The sequence below is a fragment of the Heteronotia binoei genome, chromosome 2 (genome assembly GCF_032191835.1).
Source record: "Heteronotia binoei isolate CCM8104 ecotype False Entrance Well chromosome 2, APGP_CSIRO_Hbin_v1, whole genome shotgun sequence".
Lineage (NCBI taxonomy): Eukaryota > Metazoa > Chordata > Lepidosauria > Squamata > Gekkonidae > Heteronotia > Heteronotia binoei.
This window is the reverse complement of record NC_083224.1, coordinates 122,108,773-122,127,621: the sequence shown is the minus strand read 5'-3', so window position 1 is coordinate 122,127,621 and position 18,849 is coordinate 122,108,773. Positions and strand designations below refer to the sequence as shown.

Below are 18,849 nucleotides of genomic sequence, written 5' to 3'. Positions count from 1 at the left end.
TTGACTCTGACAAAGGGTAACCCCTAATGGAAGACTGTTGATCTCTGAGGCTCCAATGGCAACTGTTTGCACAGCACCTGTAAAAGCTAGAGAGTGTCCTAAGCACAAATTTGAAGGAAATATTGGGTATTTAATCATTGAACTCAAGGCTTTACTAGTGTACTGCAGCCTGAAGAAGGCAAATTAAATGGATAGTTACCTAGGCCATCCATTGCTGCTGTTGCAGTATATCAACCTTCTACTGTAATTCTGCCAATTGTTAAATTCTAACATCGAGTGTTTTTTGTTAATAATAAAATCAAATCGTTTGTTTCAAAATATAGAATAGCAAGCCAAGACTTGTATTGTTACTTCTATACAGTTTTTCCTTTTCTCATAATACCACTTATCTGTATAGCCATACTGTTTTTTGTATAACCCAACAGGGGATTGGTGACTCTGAAGGAAAGATGGACTCACAAATTTTGTTAGTCACTAAGGTGCTACTGAACTCCTGATCCCTTCCACTAATAAAGATTGCAACCTGTACTGTTAGGTTTCTTTTTGTTGTTGTTTTCATCTGTTAGAACTGGAAAGGGGGATCTCTTCAAGTGAAATAATGTGAGGATTTCAGACTGGACAAAATCTACTCAGTGCTAGTGATGATAATAAAACACTTAAATAGCAAAGGAGGGCTTAATGTGAAGAAAGGCAGCCAGCAGGTGAGAGGGGAGAGAGGGAGAGAGGGAGACCATGTGTAAAATTGGAATATATGGAACCATAAATGTACTTTAAAATATTTAGTCATCTACTCCCAGTGTTGCAATTCCTAATGAGGGTCTTTTTTAAAGTAAATAAAATCTCAGATAGGCACACAGAAATCTAATCTTTTTTTTAAAAAAACAATTCAGAATAAGCCAAAATAATATCCCTTTAATTCCCTTTATCCCAGATGCATCTCTTTCCTGCTCCCCGCCTGGGCTGTAGTCAGGATTTAAAATCTGGAGGGTTACAGGGACATCATTTTTGTTGGGGGGAGGAGGAAGCCACCAATAACCCCCTCCCCACAGCAAAATAACCTTCTCCCCTGGCTGGTGGCATCAGGGGAGCCAGGCTGTGACTCTAGGAAGGGCTGGCTGGCCACTCTCCTCCCCCTGGCTGCATCTGTTCCTCCAACCAACTGTCCCAGTGGCTTTTGCTTGGCCCTCACTGGCGTTAAGGTGGGATGGACTGAGAAGCAAGCACCCAGAGCAAGCCAAGGTGGCTCCAACCTCAGCTTGCTCTGGGTGCTTGCTTCCAAGCCCTTTGGGGGAAAAGTAGTGGGAGGGGGCACCGTAGAGGAAACAGGCAGCACCCTGGAAGCTGCTCCTCCTCCTTCCTGTTGGAAACTCCTCCAGGGCTCCCCATCCCCAGGCACGTGCAGTCAGCAAGATGTGGGAAGATGGGGAGGACGAAGGAAGGAGGCAGTTGGGCAGGCTGAGCAGTGCCCTGGGGAGCATGGAGGAGGCAGGCTGGCTCACTCTGCACTAGCTTCCAGAGGGAAAGAGACCAGCTTTGCCATGGAGGTTGACCCCTAGAAGCCCTAAGCGAACGCCTCAATGGTGGTGATGGCACTGACTAGGTAGCCCAGGGCAGGTAGGCAGAGCTGGCAGCTGAGCAAGCCTTCCAAGGGCAGTGGTGGCAGGGAGCAGTGGGCGAGTGGTTTGGGCAGGCAGCTGTGGGGCAATGCAGCTGGCACTCTGGGCCCTTCCCACATGCACTCACCCCAACTGCTGCCCTCTTCCTGCCTTTATCCACCTGGTACATAGTCAGAGGTGTTAGATGGTGGGGTCAGGGGCCTGGCTTCGGTGTTTGAATGGTGGGGCTGGAGCTTTGTGGGCCCCTCTATGGCTACAGGCCTGTGCCTCCTTCCTTTTGTAATATGCATGTGTGTGATCAGGTCTCAAACACAGAGCCAGGTAATCTTAATGTAAATTGTGATTGTCAGAAGAATTTCCCTTTCTCCCTTCCTCTCTCTGAAGATGTGTGCATGCACACAAAAGCTTATTCCTGGAGTAAAACTTTGTTGGTCTTAACAACATGGGACTCTGTTACTTTCTCGGGCACTATCTCCCTTCCTCCCTCCTTCTCTAAAGGAAGAGGAGATCTCAGCCAATGGAGAGAAGAGGGGTTTAGCGACACAGCAGCCCCAGAGGACAAAGCAGGAGAGAGCGATTAAGGAAGTTTTTCTTTGGTGCATGCATGAGCACTTTCTCTTTCCTTCCCTCTCCCTTCCTCCCCAAAGGATGAAAAGGACATCTTAGCCATTGGATGGAAGAGAGGCTTGGTGACACAGCAGCACCCAAGGAAGATGAAGCAGGAGAGAGTTAGTTGCTCACAGACCAGATACTAGCCCATGGGCCACATGTTTGATACCTCTGCTTTAAAGGGCCTGCAGAACACAGCCCCCAAAACAGCTGTGAGGAAGGGGGGATCTTCTGGGAAGGGACTTCCCTTCCACCTTTCTGCAGGCCACAGTGATCCCTGGCCAGAAGAAATGGGGGAAAGTTCTCCTGGGAAGGGACAACTTTCTCCCCTTCCTTTCTGCTGGCCATGAGGAGTCACCACAAGCAGAAAAGGAAGATCTCAAATCTTCCCCCCTCTTCCTTTCTGATGGCTGCGGGGAACTTAGGTTTGTGAACCCCAAACAGGCCAAAATTAATGACAAAATTTAGTTTGTCTGCCAGGTCATGCCCATCCCTACTTACAAGAGCATAAACAGGCTCAGTGGTACACATCCTCCAAGAGCTAAAGTCCTCAAACTAAACCATGGTCTGACTGTACAGCGGGGTATTTAAGTAAGGTTAAGACCACAATAATGGTTAGCATTAACAACAGCAGAGAGTTAGGCTTGCACTGGCTATTAAGGAAAAAATTAGGATGAAACTCCTTCCCTTTCCAGCACAAATTCCCTCCCTTCTCTTATCACCAAGGTATGGCATTAGATCTGCAATGGAAGTAATTGCATGTTATTAACCAGGGTTAGCAAACAATCTTCTACCATTCAGAATATACAAATGGATTTCAATGGCCAAATGATGTTGTTTCATTTATTTCTTATTAAGCAATGCTATTTTGTATTTCACTTACTGTATTTCATATTGTGCCATGCAGACATAAATTTTGATTTTATTTTCTCTACTTCATCTGTCCCTGTGGCCTCCATAGTCACATTCAAGAGGAACAGCCATCACTGTCTTGGAATACATTAATTTCTGTTACTGAAAAAAGAAATGAATGAGTGCATCCATGAGCACATAGGGCATACCCAAGCATGCTTATGTTGTTAGGCAGTTAAACCTATTGTGACCAGGAAGAGCAATAAAATCCCAGAATCCTCCACTTATAGACAGAAACACAATTGTAAGTTCTATGAATAAATAATAAAAACATTTGATTCCAAACACACAACAGTAAAATTACCATGCAAAGCTAAATAAAACATAACGTCCTCCAACTGCTCTGTATTCCACAGTAAACTCTCTTGTGTACATTGACTATATTGGTGTACATCTGAGAATACCTAAACACTAATTGGAAAGCAGAGAAAAATATTTAAATTGCTGTAAAAGGGACAGTTTTATATTAAGTCTACTGTTCAGAATGAGGACTCAAGGCTCATAAATATTAATGCTCTCTTTAAGAGTGCCGGGTTCTCTCCTAACCCAAAATGTTTAAGTGGAAGAATCTGTGATGCATACAGAAAAGTAAGATCTGCATAGGAGAAAAGTAAGATCATTATTAAAACTGAGTCTTCTGTTAAACACTAGGTTATTCTTACCCAACAGCTACTTGTGGTAAACAGCTACTTTAAACACCTAGCAGAAAATACTACATTATAAAATCATTTAATGGTTTTAAAGACTGCATTGCACTGTTTCCAGTTATCAAATGAAGAACTTTAGTATTGGCCTTCTTTTGTACTTCGGTAAATGTTTTGCAGGGAAAATTCAGCAAACACGGTGAACAGGAGTCTCTTTATAGGGTCTATCTGTAATTCTGTTAAGGAATATCGACTCAACTGACATCTATTAGGTAAACTATGCTGCACAAAAAGAAATAGCAGTTTCAGCACCCTTATTATACTGCACTGTGTATTTGCAAATCTCCAAAAAGAAAGAGAGAGACAGGGAGGACAGTAGTAGTTTGCAAGAACCACAATTAGATTTAATGCCTACTGTGGACTGGTCTGGGTCAAGGGTAGATGATCAGCTTCTATAGGTTGGATTTCCATTACTGCTCTTCTCAGGGGTCGTTCTGTAGAAAAATAGGTGGCAGAACTCATTAGCATATGCGCCTCCCCAGCCAAAAGCAACTTGATGCAAGAAAGGAGAGCCCTGGGCGAACGAGGCCTGCTTGAGCTGGCTAGAGATTCAGGCAGCCCAAGCAGGCCTCGCTCGCCTGGGATTCTCCTGGGCCACCCCTCCCCCCACCCCCGTCAAAAGGCTAGCAAGCCACCTGCCACTCAAAATCACATAAGAATAGGAGAAAAGGTGGTGCGGGCTTCTCCAGAGGTTAATGAGGGCTAGAGAGTCAGTTTGGTGTAGTGGTTAAATGCGTGGACTCTTATATGGGAGAACCGGGTTTGATTCCTCACTCCTCCACTTGCACCTGCTGGAATGGCATAGGGTTAGCCATAGCTCTTGCAGAGGTTGTCCTTGAAAGGGCAGCTGCTGTGAGAGCCCTCTCAGCCCCACCTACCTCACACAGTATCTGTTGTGGGGGGAGAAGTTATGGGAGATTCTAAGCCACTCTGAGTCTCTGATTCAGAGAGAAGGGTGGGGTATAAATCAGCAATTCTTCTTCTACTGGAGGCATGGCAAAGCCCCTGGAGGCTAGCTGGCTACCGCTCTCCTAATCCAGGGATTGTTATGCAGCTCACCTACTATTCAATGTACAAGGTAGGTGGGGAGGTAAAGGGGGAACCGTCAGGAAGGTTCAGGAGCTGTGCTCCTGTGAGCTCCTGCTGAATCTGAGGCCTGGCTCTTCTAAAATCTGCCAGGAACACTCAGAGCTACGCAGGGAATTCCTCCCTTTTCTCCTATTCTCCCTGGCTATTTTCAGGAGTAAAAGAAGTCCAAGTACTGTTCTAGGGTTGCCAATCCCCAGGTGGGGACAGGAGATCCCCCGGTTTGGAGGTCCTTCCCCTGCTTCAGGGTCATCAGAAAGTGGGGGGAGGAGAAGGAAATGTCTGCTGGGAACTCTATTATTCCCTATGGAGATTTATTCCCAGAGAAAATAATGATCCATGAGAATCTGGGGCTCTGCAGGGGCTGTTTTTTTGAAGTAGAGGCACCATATTTTCAGAATAGCATCCAGTGCCTCTCCTCAAAATACCTCCCAAGTTTCAATAAGATTGGACCAGGGGGTCCAGTTCTGAGTCCCAAAAGAAGGTGCCCCTATCCTTCATTATTTCCTATGGAAGGAAGGCATTTAAAAGGTGTGTGGTCCCTTTCAATGTGATGGCCAGAACTCCCTTTGGAGTTCAATTATGCTTGCCACACCCTTGCTCCTGGCTTCACCCCCAACATCTTCTGACTCCACCCCCAAAGTCCCCAGATATTTCTTAAATTGGACTTGGCAACCCTATACTGATCAATATGTGAGATCACAGATTCAGGTAAATCTCAAAGATCACAGTTTCCATTTCCTAAGGAATGATATCTTAACAACCTGGATTTCTTCTCAATTCTATGCACTTCATTGAAGTAATTTTCCATAATTTATATTATGAAACAATGTGGTAGAGCTACATTAGAGCTCAGCAATCAGTTCTAATAGTGGTAAGAATTGGAAAGCAATCTATATACAAAAGCTATTGAAGAAGACTCAGCATGGGTTCTGTTAAGGGAAGATCTTGTCTCACTAACCTGTTATTCTTTGAGGGGGTGAACAAATGTGGACAAGGGGGACCCAATAGATGTTGTTTACCTTGGTTTCCAGAAAGCTTTTGATAAAGTTCCTCATCAAAAGCTTCTAAGTAAGCTCAATAGTCATGGGGTAAAAGGACAAGTCCTCTTGTGGATCAAAAACTGGCTAATTAATAGGAAACAGAGTGAGTATAAATGGGCAATTTTCACAGTGGAGATTGGTAAGCAGTGGGGTACTGCAGTACTGGGTCGGATGCTTTTCAACTTGTTCATTAATGCTATGTAATTGGGTGTAAGCAGTGAAGTGGTTAAGTTTGCACATGACACTAAATTGTTCAGGGTGGTGACAACCAGGGACAGCCCTGTAGCCAGAAAATTTTGGGTGGATGGGCCCAGGAGATAAAAAAAATTGGTGGGCAGGGCCACGGGGCATGGCTGCTTCTTTCCTCCAGCAGCCAGCCCTCCTGGGCCCAGCTCTCTATTGTCCAAAATAAGAATAAGAAAACAGAAAAAAAAGGAACAAAACAGTAGTCGGCTAATCAAGGAGTCCAGGAAAACACCATCACAAAGTACCAGCACCCAGGGTCGCAGCCCGTACATCTAGAAATTCGTGGTGGATTGATACTTTGGTTGATTGATACAAAAAAAAAAAGCAGGTTCTGTTCAGACCGAGGTCTCTGCAAACATACAAGGAAGGAAGAATAAAAATGAGAGGAGGAAGGGAGAGTGAGAGTTCCCATCTTGTGTGCTTGACACAATAAATTTAAAAAATGGGGTCAGGGGGTGGAGCAAGGGTATTTTACAGTGTGTCTTCTCTCCTGTGGACTGTGCAGCATTTCTGATCTGGTCCCAGCTCTCTCTCTCGCTGTTCCTCTCTCATTGTTGCTCTCTCACTGTCTCTCATGCTCTCTCTCTCCCCCTCGCTCTCTCGTTGTCGCTCTCTCACTCTCCCCCTCCCATTTTCTCTCTTGTTCTCTCCCTCACTGTCACTCTCCCGCTCTCTCTCTCGCTGCCACTCTCTTGATCTCCGCCTCGCTGCTGCTCTCTTGCTCTCCCCCTCGCTGTTGCTATCTCATTCTCTCTCGCTCACTGTTGCTCTCTCCTTTCTCTCTCGGTCTTGTTGCTCTCTCTCCCTCCATTTTCCTCTGGTCCTGGAGGCCCTCCAATGGAGGGGCCCTACAGAGGGAAGGGGGTTTTAAAATAAGAGTGGCCTGGCCCCCCTGGGCCCCACCATAGATACAGGCCTGACCAGAGAAGTTAGTGAAGCACTCCAAAGGGATCTTTCAAGGATGGGCAAGTGGGCGTCAACATGGCAAATGCGGTTCAACATAGTCAAGTGCAAAGTATTGCACATTGGGGCCAAAATTCTAACTATAAATGCAAGCTGATGGGGTCTGAACTGGTGGAGACTGACCAAGAGAGAGATCTTGGAGTCATGGTAAATAACTCACTGGAAATGTCAAGACATTGTGCAACTGCAATAAAAAAGGCTAATGCTATGCAGGGGATTATTAGGAAGGGAATTGAAAACAAATCACCCGGTATCATAATGCCTCTGTATAAATCGATGGTGCAACCTCATTTGGACTACTGTATACAATTCTGCTCACCACGCCTCAGAAAAGATATTATAGCACCAGAAAAAAGTCTAGAAAAGGGTAACTAGAATCATAGAGTTGGAAGGGACCTCCAGGGTAATCTAGTCCAACCCCCTGCACAATGCAGGACACTAACAAATACCTCCCCCTAAATTCACAGGATCTGCATTGCTGCCAGATGGTCATCTAGCCACTGTTTAAAAACCTCCAAGGAAGAAGAGCCCACCACCTCCTGAGGAAGCCTGTTCCACTGAGGAACAGCTCTAACTGTCATGAAGTTCTTCCTAATGTTTATCCAAAAACTCTTTTGATTTAATTTCAACCCATTGGTTCTGGTCCTACCTTCTGGGATCACAGAAAACAATTATACACCATCCTCTATATAACAGGATATAGAATTTCAAGAACTTGAAGATGGTGATCATATCACCTCTCAGCCACCTCCTCTCCAGGCTAAACATACCCAGCTCCTTCAACCTTTCTTCATAGGACTTGGTCTCCAGACCCCTCACCATCTTTGTCACCCTCCTCTGGACCTGTTCCAGCTTGTCTATATCATTCTTAAAATGTGGTGCCCAAAACTGAACACAATACTCCAAGTGAGGTCTTACCAGAGCAAAGTAAAGCAATACCATCACTTCACGTGATTTGGACACTATACTTCTTTTGATACAGCCCAAATTGCATTTGCCTTTTTAGCCACCACATCACACTGTTGACTCATGTTCAGCGTATGATCCACTAAGACCCCTAGATCCTTTTCACACATACTACTGCAAAGACAAGTCTCCCCCATCCTATAGCCACCATGCATTGGATTTTTCCTACATAAATGCAGAACTTTACATTTATCCCTGTTAAAATTCATTTTATTGGATTTACCCCAGTTTTCCAGCCTGTCAAGATCATCCTGTTCCTGTTTCTGTCTTCTACTGTATTTGCAACCCCTCCCAATTTAGTATCATCTGCAAATTTAATAAGCATTCCCTCTATTCCTTTATCCCAATCATTTATAAAGATGTTGAACAAAACAGGCCCCAGGACAGATCATATGAACATATGAAGCTGCCTTATACTGAATCAGACCCTTGGTCCATCAAAGTCAGTATTGTCTTCTCAGACTGGCAGCAGCTCTCCAGGGTCTCAAGCTGAGGTTTTTCACACCTATTTGCCTGGATACTTTTTTGGAGTTGCCGGGGACTGAACCTGGGACCTTCTGCTTCCCAAGCAGATGCTCTACCACTGAGCTGCCGTCCCTCCCCTAAATCCTAAATCACCATCCCTCCCCGATCCTTGAGGCACTCCACTTGTCACTCCTCTCCAAGAGGATAAGGAACCATTCACAAGCACTCTTTGGGTGCGATCCATCAACCAGTTACAGATCCACCTAATGGCAACAGGATCCAAACCACATTTTACCAACTTGTCAACAAGGATAGTATGTGAAACCTTATCAAAAGCCTTACTGAAATCAAGATAAACGATGTCTACAGCAATCCCCAGATCCAGCAAGGTAGACACTTTCTCACAAAAAGAGATCAGGTTAGTGTGACATTACTTCAGGCCCATAGGCATGGAGGTGGGGGAGAGAGGTGGGGGGCACAGCCCCTCCATTAAACCCCCATCCCCCCATAGGGCCTCTCTATTCAGTGCCTCCTCCACCGCCCACCACCACTCATCCCTTCCCTTTGCAACCCCCCCCCCAGCATGCCGCCCGCTTGCCCACCGCTGCGGCCTGCGCCTCCTCCACCGGCCTGCCACCACCCACTCCTTCCCTTTGCAACCCCCCCCCCCCAGTGCACCACCCGTTTGACCACCGCCATGGCCTGTGCCTCCTCCATCGGTCCACCGCCGCCCACCCTTTCCCTTTGCAACCCCCCCCAGTGCACCACCTGCTCACCCACCGCCGCAGCCTGTGCCTCCTCCACTGGCCCACCCCTTCCCTTTGCAACGCCCCCCCCCCCAGCGCATTGCCCGCTCACCCACCACCACGGCCTGTGCCTCCTCTACCGGCCTGCCGCTACCCACTCCTTCCCTTTGCACCGCCCCCAGCGTGCCACTCACTTGCACCTCCTTCGCCAGCTTGGTGCAGCCGCTACCACCACCCGCCCCTCCTTTCCCTTCCCTTCCTGTTGCCTCCCCCCGCACGATCACAGCAGGAAGGGATGGGAAAGAAGGGACAGGTAGTGGTAGTAGCAAGCCAGCAAAAGAAGCACAGGCTGTGACTGCAGGCGAGCAGGCAGCACGCTGGAGGGGGTGTGCAAAGGGAAGGGCTGGGTTGGCGGCGGGCCAGCAGAGGAGGCACAGGCTGTGGCAGTGGGCGAGCGGGTGGTGCACTGGGGGGGTGCAAAGGGAAGGGGTAGGTGGTGGCGGGCAGCAGAGGTGGCATAGGCTGTGGTGGTGGGCGGACGGATGGCACGCTGAGGGGGAGGGAAGGGAAAGGAGGGTTTGACAGCAAATGGCGGGTGGGCGGAGGAGGCAGGGAAACTCGTGGAGTTTGCGCAAAGGGTTCCTCAAGAGAAGCCCTCTGTGGAACCACGGCCATCTGGCCCCATGCCCCCCCCCCCCAATTTCTTACCTCAGGGGCTCCTCCACTCAAAATTTTCTGGCTACGGGTCTGCATTACTTGTTTTTGAGAAACCCATGCTGTCTCTTGTAATCATAGCCATCCTTTCTAAATGTTTCACGACTGACTGATGATTTGTTCTAAAACTTTTCCAGGTATAGACATCTAGCTGACTGGTCAGTAGTTACCCGGATCCTCCTTTTTCCCCTTCTTGAAGATGGGGACAACATTTGCCCACCTCCAATGTTCCGGCACCTCTCCTGTTCTCCAAGAATTCTCAAAAATAATAGCCAGAGGCTCAGAAACTACATCCGTAAGCGTTTAGAACCCTTGGATGCAGTTCATCAGGCCCTGAGGACTTAGTTTCATCTAAGGAAACTAGGTGTTTATGTACTACTCCTATGCTGACCCTAGGTTGGAACTTCATACCCTCATTATATATTCTGTTTTTGCCATGTTGAGCACTGTTTCACTCAGAAGAGAAGACTGAGGAAAAGTAGGAATTGAGCAGTTCCACCCTCTCTTCATTACCTGTTACAATTTCACTTTCCTGCCCTTGCAATTGGCCTACCATGTCCTTGCTCTTTTTCTTACTCTAAACATAAGAAAAGAACTAGAATGATTAAAGGGCTGGAACATTTTTCCTATTAAGAAAGGTTAAAGCGCTTGGGGTTCTTTAGCTTGGAAAAACAAAGACCAGGGGTAACATGATAGCGGTTTACAAGATTATGCATGGGATAGAGAAGGTAGAGAAAGAAGTACTTTTCTCTCTTTCTCACAATACAGGAACCCATGGACACTCAATGAAATTGCTGAGTAGTCAGGTTAGAATGGATAAAAGGAAGTACTTCTTCACCTAAAGCGTGATTAACACATGGAATTCACTGCCACAGGAGGTGGTAGCAGCTACATGCATATATGGGTTCAAGAAGAGATTGGATAAATATATGGTGCAGAGGTCCATCAGTGAGTATTAGCCACAGGGTATAAATTGAACTCTCTGTCTGGGGCAGTGATGCTCTGTATTCTTGGTGCTTGGGGAGGCAACTTCAAGTGTCCTGGCCCCACTGGTGGACCTCCTGATGGCACTTGGTTTTTTTTTGTGTGGCTGGGGGGGGGTGTTGGTCACTGCGTGACAGTGTTGGACTGGATGGGCCACTGGCCTGATCCAACATGGCCTCTCTTATGCTCTTACTAGCTTCCTGCCTTCTGTTAGCTTAGTGCAGCTCTTTTCAAAATGTAGGGATTTTAACGGCACTATTATTGCACATGTACATAACAACACCTGAGAAAAGCCCCATAGCTCAGAGTGGTAAAAGCTGCAGTACTGCAGTCCTAAGCTCTGCTCACGACCTGAGTTCGATCCTGGAGGAAGCTGGGTTCAGGTACCCTGCTCCAGGTTGACTCAGCCTTCCATCCTTCTGAGGTCAGTAAAATGAGTACCCAGCTTGCTAGGGGGAAAGTGTAGATGGCTGGGGAAGGCAATGGCAAACCATCCCGTAAAAAGTCTGCATTGAAAACGTTGTGAAAGCAACATCCCCCAAGTCAGAAACGACTAGTGCTTGCTCAGGGGACTACCTTTTTTATATAACGCCTAGAGATGAACAAAGACACTACTAATAGAAAAATGTGCTATTACAGGCCTAACTGATTACAACTTTTCAATAACAATGGCAACATAGTTAAAAAAGAGTTAAAGACTATATTCCTTTTGTCTGTGAGCTTGCAAGCAAGCAATGCATTCAGCTCTCTTCCTATAATCAGGCAGCTTGTATTACTGAGGGTAGTGTCATATTTACATTTCATTATGATAGTGGGCGAATCATACAATATGGAAAAATACCATGTTGCAATTTATCTTAACCAGCCTGTCTGTTTGCATATTCCTATGTATCAAATGGAGTGAGTTTTAGTAGTAGATGTTTGGGGGGGATTATAAATGGAACAATTTTTTTTTAAAGAATCTGTTTTAGAAATACAGGAATTGAATCAAGGCTTTCAGAATGCAATGTTAAAATTCAATAAAGATAACCAAACTTTAAAAGAGAAAAAAGGTGAGACGAGGGAAGAGACACCTGAACTGAGGCAATATTCTTATTGCTCAGGCTACAATTAAAGAGTAAATTCAAGCAAACTTGCTTATTTCCAAGAAAACAGGCGCTGGATCCTCCAATTATTTCAGTACTTTGTTTCTTCTCTCCTGAAAGATGTTCAGCATGCTCTGTCTTGGTTTCATAATGAACTCATGACTAACTCTCCAACACAATGCAGAATTGTGTAGCGCTGCAAAAATAATCTGGACTTAATCCTGGCAATATCAAAAAATTTCATTTACAAGAGACAATTCCAAAATATTTACATATAATTGTATAACAGTAATAGATAAGCACATTTATAAGGGGAAAAAGCCCTGACTTGTATTGCTGTAATAGTCCCTTCTTAGTCCACTTTGTCACACAGAACTAGGTAGACATGTAGTTTACCAGTGTATGTAATAACTTCAGCCACTGCCATTTGGATCAAACCTGTAACAGATCTTACCCATTCAAGCATCTACCCACAGAAAGCATGTAATTAAAGTAGTTTCATTTGGTGGCTTTTCTAACATGGACAGCAAGAGAAAAGAAAGTTGGTGAATAGAAATTTTCCTTGGGGAATTGAAAGAATGAGTTAAAAGGGTGACAATTTGAATGAATGGATAAAAATGGAAAACCCCATGATAAAACTATAGGAATGGAGCAGATTTAATGTGTGTGTGTGTGTGTGTGTTAATTCAAAGTATTGGTAAAGAGGGCATGAGTGGATGGAAAACACTGGGGAGGGTGGTAAGTGCCATCAAATCCGCCTTATGAGGTTATATGTTTAAAGCAAACAACATTTCTTTGCAGTAGAATGGAACTGACCAATCTAGATTTGTTTGGAAGCACTAAACGCTAAGCAATCTTCAGTCAGTCTACTCAGAATCCTAATGTGGTCTATTCCGTGGTGCTTCAAAATTGTTTTTAGGATGGTAATGCCACACTGAGCCTACAGAAAAGGACAGGTAGTGAAATGATTCACAGCATTTAGCATGGCATTTAGCAACATACAAAAAAGACAGCCAGAGTCAAGGCATCTTTTTACAGAGTTGGATTTCATCCATAAAGCTAAAGAGCAAAAAGTAAGAATAATTAAGTAACCAAACTTAATGAATTTACACAGGTGCAAATTAATACATTCTCTGGATCATAGCATTGGTAGATGTCAGGCTAAAACTATCATATTTCACCATCCAGATGGAAGAGTTTATTAAAACCCACTTTGTTTTCCAGGGAGCCAAGATCTGTTTTGTCAGTGAAGTCACATTTAGAATGATCAGTCTTTTCTTCAAATCCTGACAAATTTGGATATTAGTGGCCTTACAACAAACTCTTATCCTAAGAGGCAGACTAGAAAGGAAAAATGGCCAGAAAGGGGCCAGGTCTGGTGTTAGGGCCTCGGGGCCCCAGGCTGGCACTTGCCCCACCACTGCACCCCTGACCACAACGAGGGCAGGCACAGCAAGGAAGGGCCGGGTGGGCTCCAGGAGAGCTGTGTCTGCACAGTGTACTCTCGGAGGCGCTCTGAGACTGGTCTAAGAAGGGCAGACCTGAGAAGGCTGAGTGGGGGCTGCAGCAGGCCCATAGCCAGAAAATTTTAGATGGGGGGGACCAGATATAAAAATTTAGGTGGAGGGGCCGCGGGGCAGGCAAGTGAGAAAGATGGCAGGCGACCGAGGAAGGCAGGCGAGGAAGGTGGTGGACGACTGAGAAAGGTAGCGGGTGGGCGAGAAAGGCAGCCGGTGGGCAAGAAAGGCAGGCAAGGAAGGTGGTGGGCAGCCAAGAAAGGCAGGCAAGGAAGGTGGTGGGCGACTGAGAAAGGTGGCAGGTGGACAAGAAAGGCAGTGGGTGGGTGAGAAAGGCAGGTGAGGAAGGCGGTGGGTGACTGAGAAGGCAGTGGGTGGGCAAGGAAGGCAACAGGCAGCCAAGGAAGGCAGGGGCAGGCGAGAAGGGTGGTGGGCGGCCAATGAAGGCAGCAAGTGGGCGAGAAAGGCAGGTGAGGAAGGCAGTGGGTGTCTGAGAAAGGCAGCAGGTTGGGGAGGAAGGTGGCAGACGGCTAAGGCGGGGGGCGAGAAATGCAGGCAAGGAAGACAGTGGGTGACCTAGAAAAGCAGTGGGTGGGTGAGGAAGGTGGCCGGCGGGCAAGAGAGAAAGACAGGCAAGGACAGTGGCGGGCGACTGAGAAAGGTAATGGGCAGTAGAGAAAGGCAGGCAAGAAAGGCAGCGGGCGGGAAAGGAAGGAAGGCGGGGTGGGCGAGGAAAGCTGCGGGCAAACAGTGGAGGAGCTAGAAAGGTAAATGAATGGAGTCTGGCCCGTCCCACCCCGTAACTACGGGCCTGGGCTGCAGGCGAGTCCCACATGCATTTTTGAGGCACTCCAATACTGCCCTTCTTAGCCCTGAGAGCACACTGCACAGGCGTGGATTGCCCACAGCCCCCAGTTCAGCCTTCTTGGGCAGGATGCATTCTTCTCTGAGTTCACCTTCCTTTGCAAGGGAAGGCGGGCTTGGAGTAGCTGTGCCGACACCCCACCAGACTGCATTCTCCTCCAAGCCTGGCTTCCCTTGCAACAGAAGGCAGGCTCGGAGGAGAGCACATGCCAACATGCCACTCTCAGCTCCCTAGGTCTGCAACCCTGAAGCCGAGAGTGGCAGGGTTGGAAAAGGGGGTGCCCGGTGGTGCCCCATAGGCATGTTGCAGCACCCCAGGTAGCCGCCTACCTCACCTACTCCCTCGCACCAGCCATGAAAGGGCCATACCCCCTCTCTGCCCATGCTGCTAAAGGACGAAGGGCTGGCCAGTGATGAGGACTGGGGCAGGAAAGTTGGGGCAGCCTCCACGCTGGGAGGGCAGTCCCCAGACCAACTCCCATTCCTCCTGACTTTAATTGCCTGCCCTTGCTTATCTTGTTTTAAAACCCAGAGCACATTTACAGGAATCTTTTCCCAAATATTTCGAAAACAATTGTTTTTGTAAATCAGTCCTCTCTTACAACTGAAATTCTATTTTTAACTAAACAGTTCTCCTGCTTCTCCCCCCACTCCGGCAAATATTGCAATCCATGGAAAGAACCCTATGAAGCATTTCTTCCATTACCCGCCCACAACAGAATCCCGCAAGAACCAAGATTCCCAAATTAGAAACAAATGCCGTCTTTCCTACACCATAGAAATACTGAGGAACCTGGACTTGCCAACGCGCCCCCTCTTGGAATTTGCACTCACCGGGGACATCAGGACCACAATTGGGGAAGGAAACGGAAGGCCTTCTAGCCCCTAGTCTCTTGTTTTGCTAACGACTCGTTTGGCCTCCTTTGGTTGCCGTAATTGCTCATAGGTAACGTTAAATATCACAAAGGGACGCCGCTTCCGGCCCAGGAGAGGAAGCAAAAGTTGCCTACGCATACGACACTACTAACGGCCGAGGAAATACAAAATCGCAGTCCCCGCAGATACTTGACTGCCTTGGGACCACAAGTCCCAGAATGCATATTCCAAAATGCTCTGCTTTCTAGAGTTGATTGGGCATTCTGGGAAATGTAGTTCTTAAAGTGTATTAAATGGATTTGTGTCAGCCAGGGAAAATCGTATTTCTCAGTTAACACATACCTTAAGGTGAAGCAATTGGTGCCTTTTGTCTTACATTGTAAAGCAAAACAAAAACCTTTTTATCTGATAGTTTCTTTTCCTGATAAGCTTGGAGAGCATTCTTCAAAACGTCATGTGATTAACAGCCTTGCTCAAGTCTTGCAAGGCTGAGGACCATGGAGGGATGCCTGCCTTTAGATCGGACCTAGAGATCACCTGGAATTACAGTTTATCTCAGATTACAGAGATCAGTTCTGGAGAAAATAGATGCTTTGGAGGGTTGGCTCTATGGCATTGTATCCCACTGAGGTTCCTGTCCTCCCCGGCCTCCATTCCGACATCTCCTGGAGCTTCCCAAGCTGAATCCAGCAACTTTACTCCCTACTATCCTTTGTCCGTGGCCAGTGGGGAGTTGGCAACCCTATTACCATGGCTTCCTTGAGCCAATCCATCTCATGTTGATTCTTCCTATTTTCCTGTTGCCTTCAATTTTTCCTAGCATGTCTTTCATCTTCTCGTAACATGACCAAAATGCAATAGCTTCAGTTTGGTCATTTTAGCTTCTACAGAGAGTTTAGGCTAAGAGAATTCACTAGACTAAAGTCTACTGGGGGAAAAGGACCACCCTTAATCATCACATGGGAACTAAGTTTTCACTTGTAGGTGGTTAGTTGTGGTAGCATGTCACTAACCAGTTCCTCTGTGTTGATGGCAGTTCTGTACAGACTGAGAGATTTAGGAATTTGCAGGATTTTCACTATGGTGAAACTGGTCAGATCAGAGGCCCTTGCTAAAAATGCTGCAAATAGACAGCTTTCTTAGTATTTGTCTCTTTGCACATGTATCCTTTGCATTATATAGATTTTTTTTCTGACTGAAAAGTTTACTTCACTTCTATTAGGAATTGTAGGAGGAAAGTTACAGAAAATAGAACTGAATTAAAGCACACATACTATATATATTGCCGTACAAAAGCAGCTAATTTATGGCAACCCTGTAGAGTTTTCAAGGCAAGAGGCATTCAAAGGTAATTTGCTATTGCCTGCCTCTATGACCCTGGTATTTCTTGGTGGTCTTCAACTCCTGTCCAAATACTGACTAGAGTCATAAGAACATAAGAGAAGCCATGTTGGATCAGGCCAACGGCCCATCCAGTTCAACACTCTGTGTCACACAGTGGCAAAAATTTTATATATACACACACACTGTGGCTAATAGCCACTGATGGACCTGTGCTCCATATTTTTATCTAAACCCCTCTTGAAGGTGGCTATACTTGTGGCCGCCACCACCTCCTGTGGCAGTGAATTCCACATGTTAATCACCCTTTGGGTGAAGAAGTACTTCCTTTTATCCGTTTTAACCTGTCTGCTCAGCAATTTCATCGAATGCCCACGAGTTCTTGTATTGTGAGAAAGGGAGAAAAGTACCTCTTTCTCTACTTTCTCCATCCCATGCATTATCTTGTAAACCTCTATCACGTCACCCCGCAGTCGACGTTTCTCCAAGCTAAAGAGTCCCAAGCTTTTCAACCTTTCTTCATAGGGAAAGTATTCCAGCCCTTTAATCATTCTAGTTGCCCTTCTCTGGACTTTCTCCAATGCTATAATATCCTTTTTGAGGTGCGGCGACCAGAACTGCACACAGTACTCCAAATGAGACCGCACCATCAATTTATACAGGGGCATTATGATACTGGCTGATTTGTTTTCAATTCCCTTCCTAATAATTCCCAGCATGGCGTTGGCCTTTTTTATTGCAAACGCACACTGTCTTGACATTTTCAGTGAGTTATCTACCACGACCCCAAGATCTCTCTCTTGGTCAGTCTCTGCCAGTCAACCTAGCTTAGTTTCTGAAATCTGATGTGATGGGGCTAGCCTAGGCAATCCATATATATATATTTTTGTTGTTTGGTCGCACAATCGAATTCGACTCTTTGCAACCCCATGGACAAAGTCACGCCAGACCCTCCTGTCTTCTACCATCCTTTGAAGTCTGTTCAAATTCATGTTAGTTACATCAGTAAAGCTGTCCAACCATCTCCTCTTTTGCTGTCCCCTTCTTCTTTTGCCTTCTGTCTTTCCCAGCATCAGGATCTTCTCCAGGGAGTGCTCCCTTCTCATTTGGTGGGCAAAGTATTTGAGCTTCAGCTTCAGCATCTGACCTTCCAGGGAACAGTCAGGGTTGATTTCCCTTAGGGCTGACTGATTTCATCTTCTTGCAGTACAAGAGACTCTCAAGATTCTTCTCCAGCACCACAGCTCAAAAGCATCTGTTCTTCTGCATTTGGCCTTCCTTATGGTCCAACTCTCACAGCCATACATTACTACTGGAAATACCATCACTTTGACTATATGGACTTTTGTTGGCAGGATGATGTCTCCACTTTTTATTATACTGCCTAGGTTTGCCATAGCTGTCTTCCCAAGGAGCAAACATCTTTTAATTTCATGGCTACACTCACCATCTGCAGTGATCTTGGATCCCAGAAATGTGAAGTCTGTCACTACTTCCATGTCTTCCCCTTCTATTTATCAAGGTGTGATGGGGCCAGATGCCATGATCTTAGTTTTTTTGACATTGAGTTTCAAGCCTTCTTTTGTGCTCTCCTCTTTCACCCTCAACAACAGGTTCTTTAGGTCCTCCTCACTTTCTGTCCTTAGAGTGATGTCATCTGCATATTTGAGGTTGTTGATGTTTTTCCCGGCAATCTTAATTCCGGCTTCTGCTTCATCCAGGCCAGCATTTCGCATGATGTACTCTGCATATAAATTAAATAAGCAGGGTGACAATATACATCCTTGTCGAATTCCTTTTCCTATTTTAAACCAATCAGTTGCTCCATATCCCATTCTGACAATTGTTTCTTGACCCTTATATAGGTTTCTCAGGAGACATGTGAGGTGGGCTGGTACTCCCGTCTCTTTAAGGACTTGTCACAGTTTGTTGTGATCTACACAATCAAAGGCTTTAGTGTAATCAATGAAGCAGAAATAGACATTTTTCTGATACTCCTGTGCTTTCTCCAAAATCCAGCAAATGTTGGCAATTTGATCTCTAGTTCCTTCACCTCTCCAAAACCCAGCTTGAACTTCTGGTAGTTCCCGATCTATGTACTGCTGAAGCCTA

The 18,849-nt window shown here is 46.1% G+C and overlaps 1 protein-coding gene across 3 annotated transcripts in view; it reads right to left on the bottom strand.

Moving 5' to 3' along the window:
* The window catches only part of ATG4C (autophagy related 4C cysteine peptidase), a 39,073-nt gene extending 23,512 nt beyond the window's left edge, over positions 1-15,561 (bottom strand). Inside the window, exons 1-4 of one of the 3 annotated variants that reach the window (XM_060231931.1) lie at positions 15,355-15,561; positions 12,192-12,335; positions 4,197-4,275; positions 3,109-3,239 (exon numbers count right to left, since the gene is read on the bottom strand). In XM_060231931.1, coding sequence (XP_060087914.1) covers positions 3,109-3,184 — 76 coding nt within the window. In that variant the 5' untranslated portion in view covers positions 3,185-3,239; positions 4,197-4,275; positions 12,192-12,335; positions 15,355-15,561. The remainder of the gene's footprint in view (positions 1-3,108; positions 3,240-4,196; positions 4,276-12,191; positions 12,336-15,354) is intronic. The other 2 variants (XM_060231933.1, XM_060231932.1) reach the window with 2 other exon arrangements.
* Between the last annotated feature and the right edge of the window lie 3,288 nt (positions 15,562-18,849).